Below are 22,627 nucleotides of genomic sequence, written 5' to 3'. Positions count from 1 at the left end.
GCAGAAGTTCCTTGAGGAATGGATTGACAAAATAAGCTGATCTAAATAAGAGACATACAAATCCGTTCCGCAAGTCAACCTTCAAAACTAGATGCAAAGAGAATGCAGATTACATTGTGAATTCAGCTTCAGGACCCCGAAGTATACAGCTGTTATCACCTTGGAGAGCAGCAGCCAGGGTAACGTCAGTATCACATTTTGGCCATTCAAGAGAATAGCTGACCATGTAATACATGAACCGGCCACGTGCACCAGCCATGTTCTGTTAATATGTCAGAAGAGTACTGAGCAGGAGATCCTCCTCTATGAAGTTAACAGTAAATGCAATAGACAGGCCACAGATTAGCAGGCATTCCAATGCTGAGGATTGTGCATCTACTTTCTAGCATGTCCGGTGGTTTCCTCCTTTTGCAACACTAAAGTTTTTCACAGCAAATCGATGAGGTAAAATGGAATAACTACCCCGTTATTCCATGGGATATTGTCAGCGTAGTATTACTACATGCTAGGCTCAGGGATAGGGAAGAAATAAGTCTAACTTGTACCTAGGGTTACACAGCATGCTGTTGTTGGAGGAGATACTAGATTCTGAAGCACATCTTCTGCGTGGTTCTATCTTACGTACTGGAGCTACTTCTACATCTTTTTCTTTGTCTCCACCTTCAAAACCATTTGGAAGACCTGAAAAATAGGCAGAGAAACAAACATTCAAATTGGCCACGTGTTAACATAAAAAGTCAACGCCATTTCAACAAACTTTATATAAATCAATAGTACAAGTAATCATAAGAAAGTCTAATATATCTTATCAAAGAAAAATCATTCACCACCACTTATTAGGCGGCTTGCCTCCTGTACTAACCACTCACTCAAACTACCAAAATCTATCTTGGAAGACCAGACAGACGAACAGCTCACTGACAGGTCAAATGACATGCTGCCCATAGAAGTCTATGAAAAAAGGGAGAAACTACAGAGACATAAACATGCTACCCTTAAGAGAGGTGAAGAGGAGCCGAGGAGCCAAGTAGCAGAAGCAGACAGACACACACCTGCTACAACCGCTAATGGTAAAGGTTTACTGTCTCAGCTACAGAAAACATATCCACAGTGCTCAGTATTGCTGTATATCATGTCCCATGCTGCTTCTGTGTATATGACAGCTAGTGACAAGGGGAACAAGATCTTTGTGTGCTGTGTATGGGAAATATAGCAGATATTCTAACATTTTTTCTGAGCTAGTGGATAGACTTAAGGATGGAGCCTACATAAGGGAAAGCTGCTAAAAACTGCAAGTCATAATGGTCAGAAAAAAAACAGTTATTCTGCATGTATGTAAACACAGCTTTTTCTGAAAAGTCACAGCTACGTTTTAAGATTAGAAAGTGTTCTGAGAAATCTCAGAGAAATAAGAAACACATACCATGCATTGCCATAACCAAGAACAAAATCCTATAACACGATATTCAGCTTTTTTTTTAAATTTTTTATTTTTTTTTTTTAAATCGATTGTATAAATAAAAAATAAATTTTATATAATATATAATAAAAGCTAATAAGGCCGCCTGCAGACGGGCGGGTCGGATCTGGCAGCGAGAATTCTCGCCGCAGGACGCGACTCGAGCGCCTGCAGAGGGCAGCGCGTACTCACCCGCGACCCGCAGCTCCGGATCTTTCATGTGTCGGCTGCCGGCGCATGCGCAGACCGGAGCCGGCAGCGGGCGAGTGTCGTTTCTGCAAGCCCTGCACAGAATTAGGACATGCTGCGGTTTGTTTGCCGCATGAGATTTCGCGCGGACAAACTGCAGCTGTCTGCCTAGGATTGCTGCAATCCTATGGCAGCTTCCAAGGGCGGAAATTCCATGGGAAATCCCGCAGCGGAATTTCCGCCCATCTGCAGGCGGCCTAAATCTGAGAAGTTCCCCACAACCTGCATTTATGTATCAAATTCTATGAGGCAAATGTTGACCATCAACAGGCTGATAATGCCTTTTTGTAAAAGCTGTTGAACTGTGCAATGCACGGATTTTGTAGTGGCAGTAGACCTCTTTTAATCTGGAATCAAGGCAACTGAAGTTCTCACAAATTATTAAGTATTCTGGATTATCAGATTGACATGAAAACAAAACTCAATCGTTGTAAAGGCAGAAAACCCTTCAGGAATGGATTCCCATGAAATATAATTTGCTACTATCACTCTGGTAATTAATCAGAGGGATTTTCTAAATGAGTCTTAGCTTCCGTTCTTCTGAAATTTGACAAACTGCAGATTTTTTGCTCTAAAACATGTAGGATTTGTGAGATGCCAGATTTAAAGAGTCGATATAACCACCTCTCTAACCTACAGTAACTGAGGCATGTACAGCGATATCCCTTCTCACATCACTCACTGATTGGAACAGGCATTCCTAAAAGCGGAGTTAGGAAAGTAGCAGTTAGTGCAGCCACCCAGAAGCCCGGAGAGTCACCATAAACTATACGGTATGGCAGGATAAAGTACCTGTACAAGACTGTTGTGCACGTCCAATAAAGTCTCATGCTCCCAAATATGACCCACAAAGCTTCATATAAGCTGAACTTTAATATAAAAGTACTGACATTGGCCGTTTGCAGAAATGACTTATTTCCCTCCCCTCCTAAATACCACAAAGGAATAAACAGAAGCAATACATTGACATGTATTGCAAGTTAAAAGCTTCTCAATCTAAGAAAATACAAAACATTAGAATAAAAAGTCAGAACAAAGATTCAAGAAAATAGCAAAAATATAGGAATATAAAAATTATAAAATAATTTTTTTGACTTGAATAATTCTGTACTGCCTGTGTGGCATGAATATATAATTAGGGAGAACAGAACAGAATTCAGATATCTACCGAATGTAAATGGTCAGCATTAAAGCGAATGTCCAGTTGTAGCCACTACCCTTGGGAAATGCTCACCTGACACCTAGGTTCTTCACAGCGGGCTGCTTTTAGCTGTGCTCTATTAAGACCTTTGGGAAAGCTTTACCAACATCCCCCTAAGGGTTCAAAACGATTTTGTGGCCCTCATATGGATCTGTAATAGGGTCATCCAAATCAAGATTAAAACTATGTTCATATGGGATGATTTAATGCCGATTTTCCTTCTAGACTCTCCACTGAAAATGTGCGACATTCACAGTAGCAGCAAACTGGGCGAGTTTTGCAAAATCTCATCTATACGCAGAAGAACCCCACACAAAATACCTGTGGAAATTGACCTGAGGTGTTGATTTTGGATCTGACCTGGTTAGAACTCTTCATCAAATGAGGGTGAATTCTGCATCAAATTTTGCACCAAACTTGCTACAGAATGTTTGCAGCAAAAGTAAGCCCCCTGTGAACACAGCCCAAGGGTAAGTTCATACATCGCTGGTGAAATCTGTGAGCAGATTTTGCTGCTGGTTTATAAAAGCCCCATTCACTAAGGGGTGATTATTTATTGTGTTACCCGTGGTGATAATCCGGCCGCGGGTAATGCAGTGAATACTTTCCATTGCATGGCTATGGAAAGCGCAGCAGCGGCCATGAGCGGAGAATCATAGCAATTCTCTGCTCGCGGGATCCAAATCGCGGCATGCTGGGATTCTCTGTGGTGAGCCTGTCAGATAGGCTCACCGCACAGACCCAACAGCTCTCCCCCCCCCCCCCCCCCAGCGGCAGAATATCACTGGCAATATTCCGCAATGGCCGTGGACAAGGTGTCTTACACTGCTGCAGATTTTTGGGAATGAAATCAGCAGCCAATCCGCAATGTCTGAACTCACCCTAACTGTTACATTTCAACAGAGGACATAATGGCATTTGCAGTCCTCGCTCATGACAATCAGTCCTTACTAATGGGCGCTCCAGCTGCAGGACCCCAACCCATTACTCTTATGATACATCAAGTAAGCCAGAAAAAGAGAAAAGTTAAAGGAGAAACTTTATAAAATCGCTATGCTAAAAAAGAGACATCGTATAAAACCAGGAGTGGATAGCTTTATCTACACAATAATTGTGTAATTTTATTAAAATATAACTTGGCATTTAGAAAATATAAAATAGTTTGACAAAGAAACCCATCAAGCACTATGGCTGGGTTCACATGCTCATAAAATAGATTTTATTCGGTTTCCAACATCTCATAACAAAACCTTCAATAAATCAATATATATTTTTTTTAAACACGCAACTTCATTTGGAAGTAGCAAGATTATTAAAGAGGTTTTACCATGAAAACAAGTTATCCCTAATGCACAGGATAGAGGATAACTTGCTGATTGGTGGAGGTCGACCGCCGGAACCACCACCAATCCCAAGATCAGCAGTCTATATCTGCAGAGCATCCCTGAATGAATGGAGCTGTGTTCACACGTGTGGACTGCCACATTGTCCATTTCAATACGACCACCAGGGAGAAGTACAAGCACTTAGCCATCTCCGTTGGTTCCACTGAAATGAATAGTGTGGCACTACACATGTGCGATCGCAGCTCCATTCATTCAGGAATGCTCTGGGGCCCTGTAGAAGGAATCGGTGGTGGTCTCCACTGATCAGCAAGTTATGCCCTATCCTGTTGACTTGTTTTCATAGCAAGACCTTTTTAAATTAAACAACCTTAACCACCAAGGCGGTTTTTGAAGGCAAAGGGAGTCTTCAGTGTATGAAATTTTAAGTTTAAAGCTTCCTATAATAAAAAAAAAAACAACTTATAAAAGCTATAAAAATGTATAACCTCAGAGTTGCAAAAATAAAAAAAATAAAAAAAAAAACTTACTGAATTGAACTGTCATCAAGCATTTGATGCATATTAAGAAATCCACTTCCAAAATATATTACAGGCTTTAAAATACAATTTCCAAAAGTTTAAGAAATAGGCAAATACAGTGAAACCTCTTTGAGATGACCACCCAAAATTGTGGTGAAAAAAATGTCTTTTAGGGGGGGTGGTCTTCTCAAAAAAGAGGCCAATATACACAGAAAACAAGGAAATTTAAAATCCTTCAGAAAAATCTGGTCTAGATGGTGGGTGATCTTCTCAAAGAGGAGAGGTCTCACTGTATATGGATATGTGGGTCTGAAAAACAACAAAAACAAAAAGAACTTTCAGGCAAAAACTAGGCGATCATAAAGAGCTACAGGAAGGAGGTAAAGAAAGGACTCTGATTAGTTGCTTGAGATAAAAGAATACTTAGTAGATTTGGAGTCAGTGGGCAGTAAGGAAATGCACAAGAGTCACAGAGAGAGGTCAGACAAAAGTTAATTATAATCATAGACTAAAATTTATTCTCTTTCAATGCAAATTTTCAATAGTAGATCTGCCCCATTTTGCCAGTGTACCAGTTTTCTGGTGCAGCCTGCTCTAGAACATGGTCTTAGATGCTTTGCACCACATTTATGATTTTTTAGACATTTTTCACAGTGTCTGAAGAAAGGGAGAAAGTGTGGCTTTACAACAGAGCGCAAGACTTTTGGCACAAAATCTGGCATCAACTAAGCCAACTAATAGATGGTATAAAGTTAGACTACACAGTCTGCTAGATGATAAATCTGGAGCATCTTTAGGCCTTCCGCACACAGGCGGATTTGCATTGTGAAATCCAGAGCGGGATTCCACCTCCAGATTCTGCAGCAAATCCAGCCTATAGCATGCTATTGCAATTTTCCGCTCGCGGGGGAGAAATCGCAACATGCTGCGATTTTGTGCTTGCTACGCACAGCCGTCTTCCATTGAAGTTAATGGAAGCCATCCGTCCCGTGGCCATTCTGCAATCATTGCAGAATGGTCACGGCATGCGGGAATCCCACATGCGGGGTCTGACCCGCCGGTGTGCAGGCAGCCTTAGAGTTATGATTAATTTTGCACATTTTAAGACTATCTAGTCTTGTCTGCACTAATTATTACACGGCATTAGTAAATCTGCCCCTTTATGTAAAAACAGGAGGGTTACTGATGTCACCATCCTTTCTATTACAGATAGTGACACTTTCTGATTGTAGATTTTTCTTATTCTATTTTGTGTACGTGATTTTGGGGGCAGTTCTCTTGCCTAGTCAGCCGTTTTTTCTCTAAGCGAGGTATAAGGCAGTGACAGGCAACTCGATGGTAGCAATATGTCTGTCTTCTGTATCTGCAGTAGCTCATGCAGCTGCCACTGATACACTGTACCTTTCTGACAGAGGACTACAGGGAGTAATCCTACATAATCATGAGCTGCAGGATGGTGCCAGCCACTGATTGACAGCTGTATACCCATTACTTTGAGACCAGTGGTTGGCAGCAGCAGTCAAATAGGTACATGCAAGTTATCCCTGTAGCCAAGTAAACAAAAACCAGTGGGACCAAAAGAGTGGCTGTGAATTTAACATGCAGACATTGCCCTTTTTCAGTACAATTTTCCCCGCATGGCCAATTTTTTTTTTATGATCTCAAGAAATACCACTTGCATTAAACCTTATAGACCTAGCAATGTTTTTTTTTTCCCCTCTTTACTCCTGCATTTCAATAGGTATATTAATTGTGGCACAAATAGCCATATAAGGGCTTGTTTTTTGCAGTATAATTTATTTTTTATTTTATTGCATATATTTTGTAAACAATTTTTTGGTGTCAATATGATTATAGCGGTACCAAATGTTAGTTTCTAATAATTTTTTGTGCTAAAAATTTTTTTTAATTTTTATTCTTCCTTCAATTAGGTTTTGTGGGCAAGCCTTAGTGGGACGCGTTTTAGTCTTCATGGCATCAATTTGGGGCATTTTGATCACTTTTTTCCATCTTTTAGAGGGAAAAATAAAAACGAATGCCAGCATTGTTTATTTAACAACCCTAAATGAAATCCTAACAAAGTAAATGTGTCATCATAAAATAAGCTGTTGAACCCTTAGGGCTCATGTCCACGGGCAAAAGAAGAATTAAAATCCGCAGCAGATTTTAACTCTTCTCCTGCCTGCTGATCCGCACCCCATAGGGATGCATTGACCACCCGCGGGGTAGATAAATACCCGCGGATCGTCAATAAAAGTGATTTTTAAAAAAATGGAGCATGAAAAAATCTGGACCATGCTCCATTTTCGTGCGGGTCTCCCGCGGGGACGGCTCCCGCGGGCTTCTATTGAAGCCTATGGAAGCCGTCCGGATCCGAGACAAAATTCGGAATTTAAAAGAATTTACTCATCCGGAGCGGGCGGGGTAGGTCTTCTCTTCCTCACGGCCGGATCTTTCTTGCTTCGGCTCGGCGGATTTGCCCGGCGCATGCGCGCGGCACGTCGGCGACGTGCCGCAGCCGTGACGAGTTCATCCGCCGGCCGAAAAAGAAGATCCGGCCGTGAGGAAGAGAAGACCTTCCCGGTCCGCTCCGGATGGGTAAATTCTTTAAAATTCCTATTTTCAGCGCCCATGTCCACGGGACAGGAGGGACCCGCTGCAGATTCTACATGTAGAATCCGTAGCGGGCCTGATTTTCCCCGTGGACATGAGCCCTTAACCATCTCCGACATCTTTGCAGAGAGACACGTCAGCAGTCAAAGTATGAAAAAAATCCTTGCTGCTAACGGCTGTATCTCAGGCTACAGTATCGATTTTAGGCTTGATTTTAAAGCAAAGAATCTATAGGAGGTTGAAGTGGGAGATGGAGTAAGAGTAGCATATATCTGCATATACCATCTTATTCCCAACTGTTGCTACAGGCTCAAGCAGGATGTGTTGGCCATGGCAGAGGTCCAAGGAGCTAGTCTTAAAACCAGAGGACTTCACTTTAAAATACCAAGCTTGATTCTCAATCTACTACAAAGCCTGAGAGAGCAGGTTGAAGTGCAGAAATCTGAGTTGCTGCCAAAACAAGACCATCCAGATGTTTGGAGTCAATTTTCAGTCACAGAAATTTCTGAAACAAGTCTACTGCATTTGAAAATACCTTACAATGTGACTGCTCCTGTATTACACAGTAGGTTGTTTTTTTTTAATGAAAGTAGGCCAATAATCCTTTATAATGCTAGCTGCTTTAATTACTTCTATATTTATAGCCTTTTAAATGCACAAAATGAATACATACAGCCAAAGATTTAGGCTAGGATCACACAGGGCGGATTTGTTGCGGTTTTTCCGTTGCGGTTTTGACGCAGAAGAACTGCTTCTGCGGCAAAACCGCTTCAAAGGTTAATTTGGGCTTGCGGATTTTGCTGCGGTTTTCTCCGCAGCGCTTTTTTACTTTTTGCCGCGTATTTGGTGCAGTTTTGGCTGCGTCCATACAGGTCTATGGACAAAAAAGCGCTGCGGAAACGACCAAAGAATGAACATGCTGCATCTTTTAAAACCGCAACGCAGTTGCATTTCCGCACTGCGGCTGTGCGGAAAAAATCCGTCCTGTGAGAACAGCTTTTTGGCAAATCTCATTTGTGCTGCATTGCACTGCAAACGCAGCGGTTTTGCCGCAGTGCGGATATGCAACGGCAATCCGCGGCAAAACCGCCCTGTGTGACCCCAGCCTAAAGGGGTTTTGTCATATTTGAAAAAAAAACACAAAACAAAAAAAAAGAAAAACTTCCTTATTCCACTGGCAGCCTTCTTACCACATCTTCTCCTTGCTGATCTTATCCATTCCCACCCCCGGGTCACCTCACCTCCAGCCGCCCGGATACTCCTCTTCTTGTTAGAGCGTCCTTTCTCTGCCTTCTTCTTCCTGCAGGTCAGTGTAGGTTATGTCACTAATGTTCACTGCCTTTGAAGGAATGCCGAGCTATTGCCGAGACTGCGCATGCTCACCGTTTCTCTGCAAATGTTCATATACTATTGCAGAAAGACAGCGAGCATGCGCAGTCTCGGCACTCTCTGCTAGGCTATGAACGCTACGTCACTACTGGGTACATTGCCCTGCAGGAAGGAGAATGCTGGCAATGGACAGTGTCAATTGGCCGGCTGGAGGTGAGGTTACCCGGGGGAGGGGGTGGCTGCAGGACCCAGCAGAAAAATCGGCTGGGAGAAGATGCGGTAAGAAGACTGATGGGGAAGGAATAGGCAAGTACTGAATTTTTTGTTTTCTAATGACAGAACCCCGTTAAGTCTTATTAATAAGTATTGTAATCCTGATCTAATTCCTCTCCTTAAAATAATTCTAAATTTAACCCATGAGAGCTAAAAATTAATTGATTTGTAGGTTGCTTACCATATCAATAATGGAGTTTGAGGGTCACTGGACATTTTAAGGTCATAAAAATACTGCACTCTTCAATCCAGTCACATTTTTGATCTGCTGGTATGTATGTGGTCTGAGCAGGCCTAAGTATTTAATGTAAAGCCTATTCCCAATATGAGATCTTACTGAGAGCTGTAAAACCCCCATATAAGTGAACATGTGTGTTTTATATTCTATGACTCCAAAGTCAAGGAATCAAGACGACTTTAGGGCAGTCCTTTGCAATTTGTCTGCTTACTAGGTATAGCTGTTAATGACACCCCGAAATCTTCAGTTTAAACAGTACAATCTAGAGTTCAAGTGTTTTGCCATCTCTGGCAGACCCATTAAAATGTACGGAGCAATAGAGTGCACACATGGCCATGCTCCACTTGGGCCTCACGTCCACGGGCACACACAGATTATCGCAGCAGATTCCTGCCATGCCCGCAGCCATGGACATTTTCTCACCTGTCCGGATGCAGTGCAGGTCTTCTCCGCCTTGGCTGGATCTTCTTTTCTTCTGCACTGCGCAGTGTGCGGGCATGCCGCACACATGCGCAGTGCAGTTTATTTTTATTTTTTCAAATCTCCTGCTTTCCCGCGGTATGTCCGCAGGGTCAGATGCGGGCGTGCCACGGATTTGACGGCTTCCATTGACTCCAATAGAAGCCGTCCATGCTGAAATCCGCAAAAAATGGAGCATGCTGTGATTTGAGTTCCGCACGTCGGAATAATTTGACAATCGCAGGTATTTAATTACCTTCGGATTCTTAATGATTGTCTATGGGCATATTGAACTGCGGATCATCCATGCGGGATTCCACAATTCATTTTGCCCGTGGACATGAGGCCTTAGTTGGGGACCTTTGGGACCCTTCTTGTGATCGGTGGGGATCCCAGCGTACCGATTGCCACTGAGTGGACAGTTATCCCTTATCCTCTGGGTAGGGGATATTGTAATTCAATGGCACAACCCCTTTACCAGCACTTCAAACAAATATTAAGCAGAAGAATAGGCGTTTAACTTATAGATATAAGTACTGTAAAGCTATAGAAAGAAGCATAACTTCATGCACATAGTATGCTGCCTTATCAGTGTATTAGGGGCAAAAGATGGACAAAGTGCAAAATAAATGCTTGTCAAACATGTCAGTAAATGATACACTGCAATCAACAAGCATGTAACAATGCAAAACGGAAAGCTAATGACATGGACACAAAGTTACATAAAAATCTATATAAATCTTTATGCTCTGTTCCGACTATAGCATCCATGTTATTGTATAACTTTATGGGAGAAGTAAATGAATGTATTTACCTGTATCCAAACGCTTTACGGGGGACTCATCATCATGTTCTGAATCTCCACATGAGCTCCTTGACCTTTTTCTTGGCTGCAGCAGTGTTTCCAACCTTGGAAGGACTACAGACAAAAAGGTTTTGGGCCCTAGCTGTGGTGAAGTTGGCTGTGTTTCATTGTTCTTTGAAGGCTTTTGGGGGCTTACACTTTTTGATTTGCGGAAGAGAATAGATGTACGTCTGTTTACATCAGTTGAAGACTCCGCTACTTCACAATCTGTCGAATCACTTAGATTACTGTCCTTTAGTAAATGTTCTGAATTGTGTCCATTTACCATTTCATCCTGAACAGTAGTGCTATGTAATTCATTATCAAATGTGACTCTTTTGTATAGTTTACTCTGCTCTGGATTGAGTTCTATTGGTTTGAGGGTTGGTGGTTCTGAATTAGTCTCCGAGTTTGAAGGTAGCGGTAATGCATCAGATGGTTCAAGTTTAGGGGGAGATTTATCTCCTGAAAAATTATAAATAAAGTGCCATTTTTGAAAACTGTATGAAATGATAAAACGTTCTCTATGATACAAATCTAATTTATTAAGCTTAAGTAGTTTTACTTAAAACAGTAACAAAATTTTACAGAAAACAGTAAACACTAAAAATACTACTGGACTGACAATCTATAAATGAAAAAGGCAAAGAAGGCACAACCAAAATTCACCATGTATGACAGTATTAGCTGTAATGAGCTAGTAATAGGATTAAACCTAGGAGCATGTGTGTGCATGTTTCTATAGAATAGTGTTCACCATGAATGAGATGGAACATGCTTATAGGGATATGTTCATTCTAACAAACTATGGCATATCGTTAGATATGCTACTACTACCCAGTATTGTGCAACCCCTCCTACCCCCAACTGTTGAGACACCCAAAACTTCTCAGAATTAAGTGGGTGCATGAGAGCAGTTTTGCAATTGCCTGAAAAGAGGTGGACCAGCATATAGCTGTAAACCTTCATTCCAATGGTTGGCAGGGATTTCTGTGGTCAGAACCCCGAATGGAAACTATAGCAATATGAGCAATATTTTAGCAATATTATACCACTTTATAATCATTGGAATGCCCCTCGAAGTTAAGAGAACCGTGGAATAAATTCAGTAGTTACATTTCACCTCCTATTATAATGCTTGTATTTCTCAAAGCAGTTCAGAAATGAATGTAAAAATGCTTTCTTCCAATTATGGAACTGCTCACAGAAGGGAGAGAAGAGAGGGCTTTTCAGCCACATCGAAGGGTGCAGGTAAAGCTACTGCCCATAGAGGTATATGGAGAGCAGAGGCGGCTCCATTATCTCCCAGATAAGCAGCAGCATGGAAGAGGCTGTACAGCTAAAGCCAGCACTGGGTGAGAAGAAACTTACAAGAAGCAGCAACAGCATCTTTGTGTCTACTCTCTCTGCCCCCCTCAAGACTTCTATAAGCAGCAGCTGCAGTGCATTAATCAGTGAAAAAAGCAAAAAAAAAAAAAAAGCAGCACCCCTCTGCCCATCAGTGAATTCAGAGTGTGATCAGTGCAAGAAGGGGCGCCTGCAAAATACCTTATTACATAAAATGCCTTTCTGCTGAATTGTGGAAAGCTGTTTCATTGAAGGCACACTTGAGAACTAAGGTATACAGTGTTCAGTGGTGATTAAAAGGGCTTATTAACCCCTTAAGGGCATGGCACATTTTGGCCATAAGCATGCAAAAAAAATTGGGGGGGAGGAAGGGGGTTCATTTTTTAAAAGCCATATTTTTTATATTTTGCCATCAACATGGTCATCTGTCTATATCCACAAGAATGGTGATAAGTGTACAATTACTGGGAACCTGACAGATCACCTGAATGGAAGGAGGCTGAATGTTCATGAATGCTGCTCCAATCAATATCTATGGGACTGCAGGAGACAATGTCTGTTAGGCTCCGGCCCAAGTTCTAGTGATCGGTGGCTGTCTCCGATTGTACAGTTATCAACAGTCTTGTGAATAGGAGTTAAGAGATTGTTATTTTTACATAACCCCTTTATATGCAAATAGGACACAGAGGAGTGTATAGGACCCTTCACACAGGCGGAATTTGTTTTCATTCAACACTACAAGTCGCTATAAATTCTGCACAGCTGCATGTGAATTTTGATGCGGAATAAAAATGGCTGAAATGAGCCTGCAGTTCTGCAACCAAGTCTGCAGCTGCCTAAGGAATTCCAAAAGGAACAAATTCCCCTAAGTCTTGGCGGAAATATTCCACCTGTTTGAAAGTTTCCTGATCCCTAGTAAAGATAAGGGAATTGTATATTGAATGTGGCATGCTGCAATAGGTGACATTACAACTAGGGAAGAATACAGGTCCTCAGACCCCCCCGGACCCCGCACCGTCACACCCATGAGGCCCCAATACAAGGCAGTTAAGAGGTTCTGTGTCACAACAACAGATGCTCCAACCCCACTAAGTGTTTGGCCCTATGGAGCGGGCATTTAGTAAGTTTTAGCATTATACTGGCACTTAAATACCTTTTCTCCTAATGATGAGTTTGCTACAAGTTTTACCTGCAGCTTTCTACAGGCATACAGCAAGTCACTGGGAAGTTTAAGGACAAACTTTTACAAAACCAAATGCTGTGGAAGTTTCCCCCTGCAATTTGACCTGTGCGGTGGAGTTCTACATCAGCGTGTAACTTATGTGCGGCACATTTATGGGTTTGTTGTAGGTTTTGTAGTGGAAAAAGTGTGTATTTTCCATCTACATTTGCTGGTGAAAAATCTGCAGTGGAATAAAGTACCAGCAAAGAATAAGATGTTCACAGATCTGACCCACACGCTGCGGAAAATTTCTGCAAATTGACCCATAGTGCAAATTTTTTAAATGGACAGTAAGTCAACTAATGTTGTAGCTTGCCTCCATCGACTTTAATAAGCTGAGGCATAAACAAAATCTGCAACAAACCCCAGTACTTCAGATCATTCTATGATCAGAGGGTAAATTGCTGCAAAATCTGCAAATGCTGAAAAAAGAAAAAAAAAAGAAAAAAGAAAAAAGGACAAACCAACACTATATAGTTTCCTTCCATGGCTGCCCTGACTGATCCCCTGGCGTCCTACGTACACCTGACTGACTGCAATGATGCCTACTAGGTGCAACAGCTACAGCCAGTGACAGGCTGCAGTGGTCGCATGGAACAAGACCTCACCGCAGGATGCCAAGAGGGGACTGGAGATGCTTTGCTGGGGAAGCACCATGGGAGGGCAGTAGAGTAGTTTGGGCTCTATTTTTGTGCGTCGCCAGTTTCCCCACAGATGAAGTCCACAAGCTTTTCTGCACCAAATTCCATACATTTTGGGATCAATTTCCCAAGAAATTCCACTGTGTGAACATATTCTGTCCCCATTGATTTCAAATGGGAAAGCAAAAATTCCCAATGAAGCCTGCAGTAATGCGAATTAGCCACAGAAAACGCAGAAAAATTTGTATGTATGACTTCCTCTTCCTCAGTTTACCAAAGATCTGCAAAGGCAAAATCACACTTCCTGTAAAAAATATACCTGCAACAAAGACTGCACATATTTGTCCTACAAACCACCCGCAGGAAATTGATGCGTGTGAATTGGCCTTTAACCCCTTCCCTGCAGCCAGTTTTGACCTTCCTGAGCAGGCCCCATTTTTCAAGTCTGACAGGTGATAACTTTGGAATGATTTATGCAAGTGATTGAGAATGTTTGTGGCACACTGTACTTTGTGTTAGTGGTGAATTCTGGTCAATACGTTTTACATTTAAAGGAAAAAAAAATCCTAAATTTATAGAGATTTGAAAAAGATTAGCAAAATTTCAAAACTGATTTTTTACTTGTGAGGCTGCCTGTCCACGGGTGTTGCGAAATCCCGCGGTGGATCTCCTCCGCAGGAGCTGCAGCCTGGGAGCAGGAGCCAGCTGACGGATCTCCGCGGTGAGCCTATCTGGCAGAAAGGCTCACCGCGGAGAATCGCTATGATTCTCTGCTCGTGGACAGGGGTGGGGGGTGGTGCTTTTCATAGCAACGCTAGGGAAAGCTTTCACTGCGATCCCCGCGCAATGAATATATGCGCGCGGACAGGCAGCCTTGGACAGATCATACCACGCAGAATGGCTAATCAACAGTTACCATATGTGCACTGGATGTCGGTACTAACGTATTTTGAAAGCGGTCATATTTGTTTTGGATGTCAGAAAGCACGGATACATGGGGACATTCTTTAATTGAAAAAAATATCCAAAATATTTTTTAAGGGACCAATTTTGCTCTGAGGAGGCTGTGAGAGAAAAATAAATAAATATAGATTTTTTTTTTTTGTTTTTTTTTTAATATTAGAAAAACCTATAAATGACCTCATTTTAGAAAGCACGCCCCTCAAAGTTTTCAAAACCATATTTACAAATTATCTTCAGGCGTTTGAGAGGAACTAAAGAAAAGACGGAAATAAATATGAAAAAGTCTGCAAGAATGAAAATTTTCTAAAAGTATTTTCTATAACAGAAGTTATCAGAAAAGCCTCCAAACTTATCACCGTGAATCTGCACGTGGCCCTAATGTGCAACAAGACAAACACAGGCCTCAGAGATGAAAGAGCATCTCATGGATCTGCAGCCTCCCTTCTATTTGGACAGTTTGTTATTGCCATATTCACAACACAATATTTTCATCTGGGACGGGAAAAGAGGAAAGCCTGAGATTTCATTTGTACTTATTTGGGAAACACATATTTTTGATCAATATTAATTGTGTTTTTAGGAGAGGAAAGTTGCTTTTCATTCTGTTTTGTGAGGCAGAATGATCAAAATCAGGGATTTGGGCTTTTTTTTTTAAACAGTGTTCACCTTTTGTGATAAAATTAATTTTATAAGCATGACTGTTACAAACATGTCTATACCAAATTTATATGTATATATATATATATATATAAATTTTATTTGCATCTTTTCTTTTATAGGAAAAGATGCCAATTTTCAGGGTTTTTTGGGGGGGTGAGGGAATTGAACACAATAATATATCTTTGTGTTATTTTTTACTTGCGTAGTGCAGGGCTTTATCAGTCACGGTCACAGTATCAGTAATAGACCTGTCAGTGATGACAGGGACGTTTACAGGCCACCGTACAAGGCAGAACCAGAGGTCATAATTTGACCTCTGAATGCCATGACTACCATCAGCACCCAGTGCCCTCTCCAAAACCCTTACTCTTTGGCATCAATTTCCAGTTATTTTATCTATCATTTTCAAACCTCATTTAAAACGGTCAAAATTCTGCTGGCTTTTTGTTTTGGAGATAGACTTCCATTCTGCCACTTGCCATGTAAAGGGAACCCATCAGCTTGTACACACTGTCCAAACTGCAGAGGAGATGAGCAGATTGATACATTGGTTTTATACTGAATCATTCCTCATAAAACTCTTACCTGGTGCCCAAGTGCCTTGGCCACCCGTCTATGTGCTGACTGATACACGGACTGACCGAACATTGACATGCAATCGCATGTCCCAATTCTCATCCTTGATACGGACAAGAAAAGAACATGTGATGATTTTTTCAGACAGACCACGCACATGTGAAAAAACCTCTGAAATGTGCGCCACTACGTTGATTTTTAGGTCTGTATGAGTCACCGTTTTTTCTTGTCCAACACAGATAATTTTAAAAAAAAAAGTGCTGGAAACCTACCATTGATTCTACTCATTCACACCTCTGCTCAGTTTGATCTTAAAGGTCTCCTATCAGTGACTGACCACTATCTGACAGTTATTTCCCCAATCGGACCGCCACTACACTTCTAAGCTCAGAATTAGCAGAGATGTATGTAGAACTATATATCAACCTGCTCAGCTGGACTATATTTTCCACGTGACGGGTTCCCTATAACAGCTTAGTTCTTTAGTGTTTGCCTTTCATCTGAGCTCCCACAATGCACTGCTCTCTGATAACTGGATTCTAGCAGAACTGAATTTTCTTTTCTGCCATAACATTCCAAAAATATTAAAAACAGCTGAGTCTTTGTTTAACCCCTAGATGTTTTTGGGCGTCAGGGTTAGTATGGAGCGGGATAGGTAGCCGATCTCCCTACACACTGGGTAGGGCGCCGGCTGTTTCTGGCGGTTGACATCCGCCAGTGAATGCTGATCACGGCTGTTAATCCTTTGAATGTCGCTGCCAATTCTGACAGCGGGCATTTAAATGCCAATTGGAGTTTGGGCGTCATGAAAAATAAACATGCACTTTAGTATATAATTCAAATAGGATATTTCACAGAAACAGTTTGCAGGCTCGAGCAGATAGCGGCTGTTTAGTACTGAACAGCTGCTGTTTATGCTGAACGGTCATCGTTCAGGACTTTAAGCTGCATAAGACCCTGAACCATGATCGTTCAGTACTGAACAACCGCTGTGTTAAGTGGATGGAGAGGGGAGGGGGGAGAGCGAGTAGTGAGATCTCCTCCAGCCGTCCCGGCTCCCCTCTTGAGCAAGCCAGTGATACTCACTCCTGCGCAGCAGCACGGGAGCGAGTACGCACAGGGACGAGTGTTGGGCATCGTTCCCCAACATTCATGCCGTGTAAATGGTCCCCTTAGACTAGACAGTCTGCTGAATAATCTGGGGCATCTTTAGAGTCGCTGTGATAAATCTAGCACATTTTAACCCCTTGAGTGGCACGCCCGGAAATTTTCCGGGATGAGCTCCATTGCCGATAGTGATATAGCCCGGAAGATTTCCAGGCTATGGATCACTATGGGAGCTGCAGAGCACAATGCCATAAGCTGTGACATTGTGCTCTGCCTGCACAGACCGACAGAGAACAAAGCAGGACATTGAGAAGCAGGAAGATATTGCCGATATCTCCTGCTTCTAAGTCTCCTGCTTTGTTTATAGGTTGCCATAGAGACCATCAGCTTGCAAGAAGCAAGCCGACTGTCTCCCTGGCAGGGAGAGCTGGTGCGTGGCTGTGAGAGGACAGCTAGGTACCTGCTCTTACAGCAGAGATCAGAGAAAACCTCAGATCTCTGCTGTGTTAAAGGGGTTGTCCCGCGCCGAAACGGTTTTTTTTTTTTTATTCAATAGGCCCCCCGTTCGGCGCGAGACAAACCCAATGCATGTGTAAAAAAAAAAAAAAAAAAAACGTTTAGTACTTACCTGAATCCCCGCGCTGCGGCGACTTCTTACTTACCTTACTAAGATGGCCGCCGGGATCTTCACCCACGATGCACCGCGGGTCTTCTCCCATGGTGCACTGTGGGCTCTGTGCGGTCCATTGCCGATTCCAGCCTCCTGATTGACTGGAATCGGCACACGTGACGCGGCGGAGCTACGAGGACCAGCTCTCCGGCACGAGCGGCCCCATTCACCAGGGAGAAGACCGGACTGCGCAAGCGTGTCTAATCGGGCGATTAGACGCTGAAATTAGACGGCACCATGGAGACGAGGACGCCAGCAACGGAGCAGGTAAGTGAATAACTTCTGTATGGCTCATAATTAATGCACGATGTACATTACAAAGTGCATTAATATGGCCATACAGAAGTGTATACCCCCACTTGCTTTTGTGGGACAACCCCTTTAACCCTTGACATGCTGCAGTCTATATGACTGCAGCATGTAAAGGGCTGTCACTGCAGCATGTAAAGGGCTGTCACCATCGGACCCCGGAAAGTGATCAGGGGTCCTGATGGGTCCCTGTGAAAGTCCCCTAAAGGGACAAAAAAATAAAGTAAAAATAAAAAAGTAAAAAAAAACAAAAAAGTTAAAAAATAATAAAAACACTTGTCTCCCTTTACTTTGTAAAAAATTTAAAATAAAATCACACGTGTGGTATCCGTGGGTTGTAATGACCCAGAGAAGGAAGTTGGTACACTATTTAACCCCTTAATTACATGGCCCCTTTTTTTCTTTTTCCCCCCATTTCTCCCCCCCTCGTTTAAAAAATTATAACTCCTTTATTTATCCATCGACGTCGCTGTATGAGGGCTTGTTTTTTGCGGGACGAGTTGTATTTTTCAATGGTGCTATTTAATGTACCATATAATGTACTGAAAGACTTTTACAAAATTCTAAGTGAAGTAAAATGAAAAAAAAAAAAAAAAGACATTCCGCCATCTTTCAGTGCGTCTTGTTTCTACGGCGCACAAACTCTAACAAAAATGACCTGATAACTTTATTCTATGGGTCAGTGCGATTACTACCATACCAAACATGTATTTTTTATTTTTTTTTTTTGCTGTAGTACTTGTATTTTTTTCAAAGACATTTAATTTTTTGAAATTTTCAGCCGCCATCTTCTGTGCGCAATAACTTTTTTATTTTTCCATCGACGTAGTTAAGTGAGGGCTAATTTTTTGCAGGACGTCCTGTAGTTTACGTTGGTACCAATCTGGAATACATACAACTTTTTGTTGGCTTTTTATTGCATTTTTTCTGGGAAACTGGGTGACTGAAAAAGTGCATTTGTGGCGTTCTTTATTTTTTGTTCACTGTACGGGGTAAATAATGCACTACTTTGATAGATGGGACATTTATGGACGCGGCGATACCAAATTTGTATTTTTCTTTTAAGATTTAGATTTTTTTTATTATAGATACAGCAAAAGGAGGGTATTTAAACGTTTATTACTTTTTTTTTTTTTTTTTTTTAAAGTGTGAAAAAGTCATGAAAAAGAAAAATAACTATTACAATTTGGTATTGGCATAATCGTACCGGCCTGTAAAATTACTTCAATGCATTATTTATACTGCTCAGAGAATGCAGTGAAAAAAATAAAAATAAAAAACATGCCAGAATTAGATTTCATAAAAAAACAACAAAAACTGTATAAACTTGGTATTGCCGGGATCGTGTTGATTTAGTGAGCCCAATCACGCATTAAACGTTCTATTTTTGGGCCGCACTCAGACAGAAATTGCTCATTAACGTCTATGGGTGAATAATAATAAAAAAAAAAAAAAAAGTAGCAAACACGCATCAGCACCATGTGAAAAGCAGGCGACACATGGGTGCAACAAACGCCCATACACCGCGAAACGTCACATTACAGTCACAAAGAAAAACAAAACCCGCTTTCAACATAACAGATGAAAGTTGCATATGCACATGTGAATGACCCCTAAGACTGCCTAGTCTCACGCTAGATTTACACGGGATAACAGTCTTTTAAACTGTCTGCATGAGCGCCGACATCACTGCTAGTCATTAGCACTCATGCAGGGAGTTTACACAGGCAGATCCTGCTGACTTCTCACTCAGTGCTTTACATTCTATGCGTAGCGCTCAGTGGGGAACATTTACACGCAGCAAGAAGTAGTCAGCGATTTGTATGCTGTTTATGGTGGAAGTGAACAAACGAGAAGTACACTGCTTTGCATTTAGGCGTAACAATAATCATTCCGTGTAAATCTACAACATTTTGGGTGCACATACAGAAACTCAAAAAAAAAGTATCAACTGTGCGGCAAGCACCATCGTTCATCTGCCTTCAACTGTAACAATGAACAGGCCTAAAGCTCTGCAAGCCACATTGTATCCAGTGCAGATGACACGGCTCAGAGTTCATTAGGACAGTCCTCTTATAGATAGGCATTTACAAAAAGATACTTTGTAATTAAAATTTAAAAAAAAAAGTCTGGATCCTCATGTCCCAGGCCGGTCAACACAAAGACAGTACTAGGCATTGGTGGGAAAGGGTTCCTGAGGATACCAGGATGGATGGCAGAGTTTCTGAAATTTGCTTATAAAGACAAAGAAACAAAATAGGAACAAAAAGGAACCTGAAGGTTCCCGGGGCTGGATGGCCTGGCAGACCATATGGTGCATTCACTGCTAGCTAACACAATACAACCCAACAGCTGCGGGACATCAGCCTCACATTATCAAAAGGACAAGAACAATGCATTTCCCTAACAGGTTTCCTGAAACTATCTGGGAGGGGGCAAACAGATTAGTCTGATCCAGCGGACAACTAGAAAGGCTAGCAGTCAGATGAATATATAAACTTAGCACCATTTTACAGCCCAATATCTTTCTATGGACTAGAACACTACAAAAAGCTGTGTGTCAAACCCCTGCTTTACCTACATTAAAGGAATTCTCCAGTCTTTAGAATTTGAGGGTCTATCGTGGTCAGTAGGGGTCAGCCACTTGGAATCCTCACCGATCAGCTGAGGGGGCGACGGCGCTTGTGTTAGTACTCAGAATGCTGTATTTATAGTGGCCGTTCAGAGTACTACAGCTTTATCCCACTGAATGCAACAAGCCTGCTGTTCCCAGAATGGGCGCTCTAATACTGCAGTTTCAGTACAATCGTACTCCGATATAAACATTCAAGAAGCCGCAGCCCTCACTATTAGCTAATCGGTGGGGACCCTGAGCAGTGCACCCCCACCAATATGGTTTATCCTGAGGATAGGCCAACAATTTATAAAAGGTGGGATTAGCCCCTTAAACATAGTGTTAACAAAACCAGTCATTTGAAATGCATTAGCCTCAGGTTTACAGGAGGATTTGAACTGCAGAAGATCCGAGTTTAAGCCGCCCATAGGGAACCAGGAACGTCTGCACTTGAATTTACACATGCGGATTTGTTTTACGGATTCTGCATGCAGAAACCAAATCGCAGCATGCTCCATTTTAGCGTGGATTCTGTACAAGTTGGACTGGCCGCGGATTGCACAGGAAAGCAACCTTGATTGCTGCTTTGAAAGCTTATGGAAGTATGTGAGTAGACTATATAAATACCTGCTATGTTGTACTTGTATGTATGTTTATTTTAGAGCTTGAAAAAGGCGATTGCAGTCGCCGAAACGCGTCGCTCTTATTTATGTAAATAAATTTAATTATATTTACAATCTTCGCCTTTTATCCCGACGAGCGCAAAAGCAGCTTTTTTTCTTTTCATTATTGAGGAAAGCAATCAGAGTTTAAAGGGGGGGAAAAATAAACTGTACTGCGCATTTGCGCCAGCTGGCGCTTCTGCACACATCCGCAGTACAGAAAATAGAAGACCCAGACAGGCATGCAGGGTCCTTGGCTGCAGGCTCCCACACGTGGACTGACCCACCCGTGGATATGAGGCCTAAGGGGAGAGAGTAAATATGGGCACTCAGATTTGGGCTAGGGGTACACTTGTGTTGAAAATGTAAGTGATTGTTTTTTGCAAACAAAACAGCTTTAAATAAAATCAATGGCAGCTGCACCTGCAGTTACCAGCGATGGCCACTACACAGGGTCAGAGCAGCAGCTCCTGCTTTGTACCTGTGTATAGCAGCACTGACAGCAGGTGCCAATCTGCTGATTGACTAATCCTCAGGATAGGATCCTGGCTAAAAACTGTATTTCCCCGGAAAACCCCTTTAAGAAAAATAAATAATATGGACAACCCACAGAGTGCTGTCCATATTATTTTGTAATACCCCTTTTTTAAATGGATGCAGCTCATCCACAAGATGGACCATAATAGTACAAGCCATGAGGTTTTTGCTGACAATTTGTGCGTTTGAACACACTGACTGGGTTCCCACAGGGCAGAATCCCGCCGGAAAACTTAGTTTGGCCGCAGCGAAAAATCGCGAGATTTCTGCTGGGAAAGCGCTGTTTCAAAACCAGCGGCACTTAGCCATGGGTTTTGGAGCGGGTTGGATGCATGCATTTCCGTTGCAGCTGGCGACCCCATAGAAAAGAGCGCAGTCGCAGCTTTATTTAAAAAAAAAACTGACATGCTGCGGACGGGGAATCTGCGTTGCAGCGCCAACTTTGCCGCGATGGATTGGCTGTCCCGTGTGGACAAGATTTTTGACAAATCTTGTCCACATGGCTAGCTAATCCCAGGATTAGCAGCCACAGGCAGATGTGCCACAGCGAAATTCCAGACAGAATGCATACCCCCTTCGGAGTGCCAGATGATTGCTCAATGTCTGAGCGATCACCTTGCGCTGTAAAAAGCGCACAACGATTAGCGCTCAAAAACTCTTTTCGCTAATCGTTGTGTCTAAACCATGAATTACTGCTATTTATTCACATCTAGATTGCTCAGAACTGCTGTATTGTACATTGTCCAAAAGAATAATGTCTTGTTTTACAGACAGTGCAAAATCTGCAGTT

General features: G+C 42.2%; 1 protein-coding gene across 4 annotated transcripts in view; it reads right to left on the bottom strand.

Annotated features, from left to right (window-relative positions):
• BRD1 (bromodomain containing 1) overlaps positions 1-22,627 on the bottom strand; it is a 65,404-nt gene that overhangs the window by 4,297 nt on the left and 38,480 nt on the right. The window contains exons 8-10 of one of the 4 annotated variants that reach the window (XR_010790319.1): positions 10,500-10,994; positions 4,783-5,082; positions 1,603-2,577 (exon numbers count right to left, since the gene is read on the bottom strand). Coding sequence is in view for 3 of the 4 variants with exons in the window: in XM_066591886.1 (XP_066447983.1) it covers positions 546-681; positions 10,500-10,994 (631 nt within the window). In the remaining variant the exon portion in view is untranslated. Of the gene's footprint in view, positions 1-545; positions 682-1,602; positions 2,578-4,782; positions 5,083-8,536; positions 8,687-10,499; positions 10,995-22,627 lie in introns of those variants that run through there. The other 3 variants (XM_066591886.1, XM_066591888.1, XM_066591887.1) reach the window with 3 other exon arrangements.

The sequence above is a fragment of the Eleutherodactylus coqui genome, chromosome 2 (genome assembly GCF_035609145.1).
Source record: "Eleutherodactylus coqui strain aEleCoq1 chromosome 2, aEleCoq1.hap1, whole genome shotgun sequence".
Lineage (NCBI taxonomy): Eukaryota > Metazoa > Chordata > Amphibia > Anura > Eleutherodactylidae > Eleutherodactylus > Eleutherodactylus coqui.
This window is presented reverse-complemented; position numbering and strand designations above follow the sequence as displayed.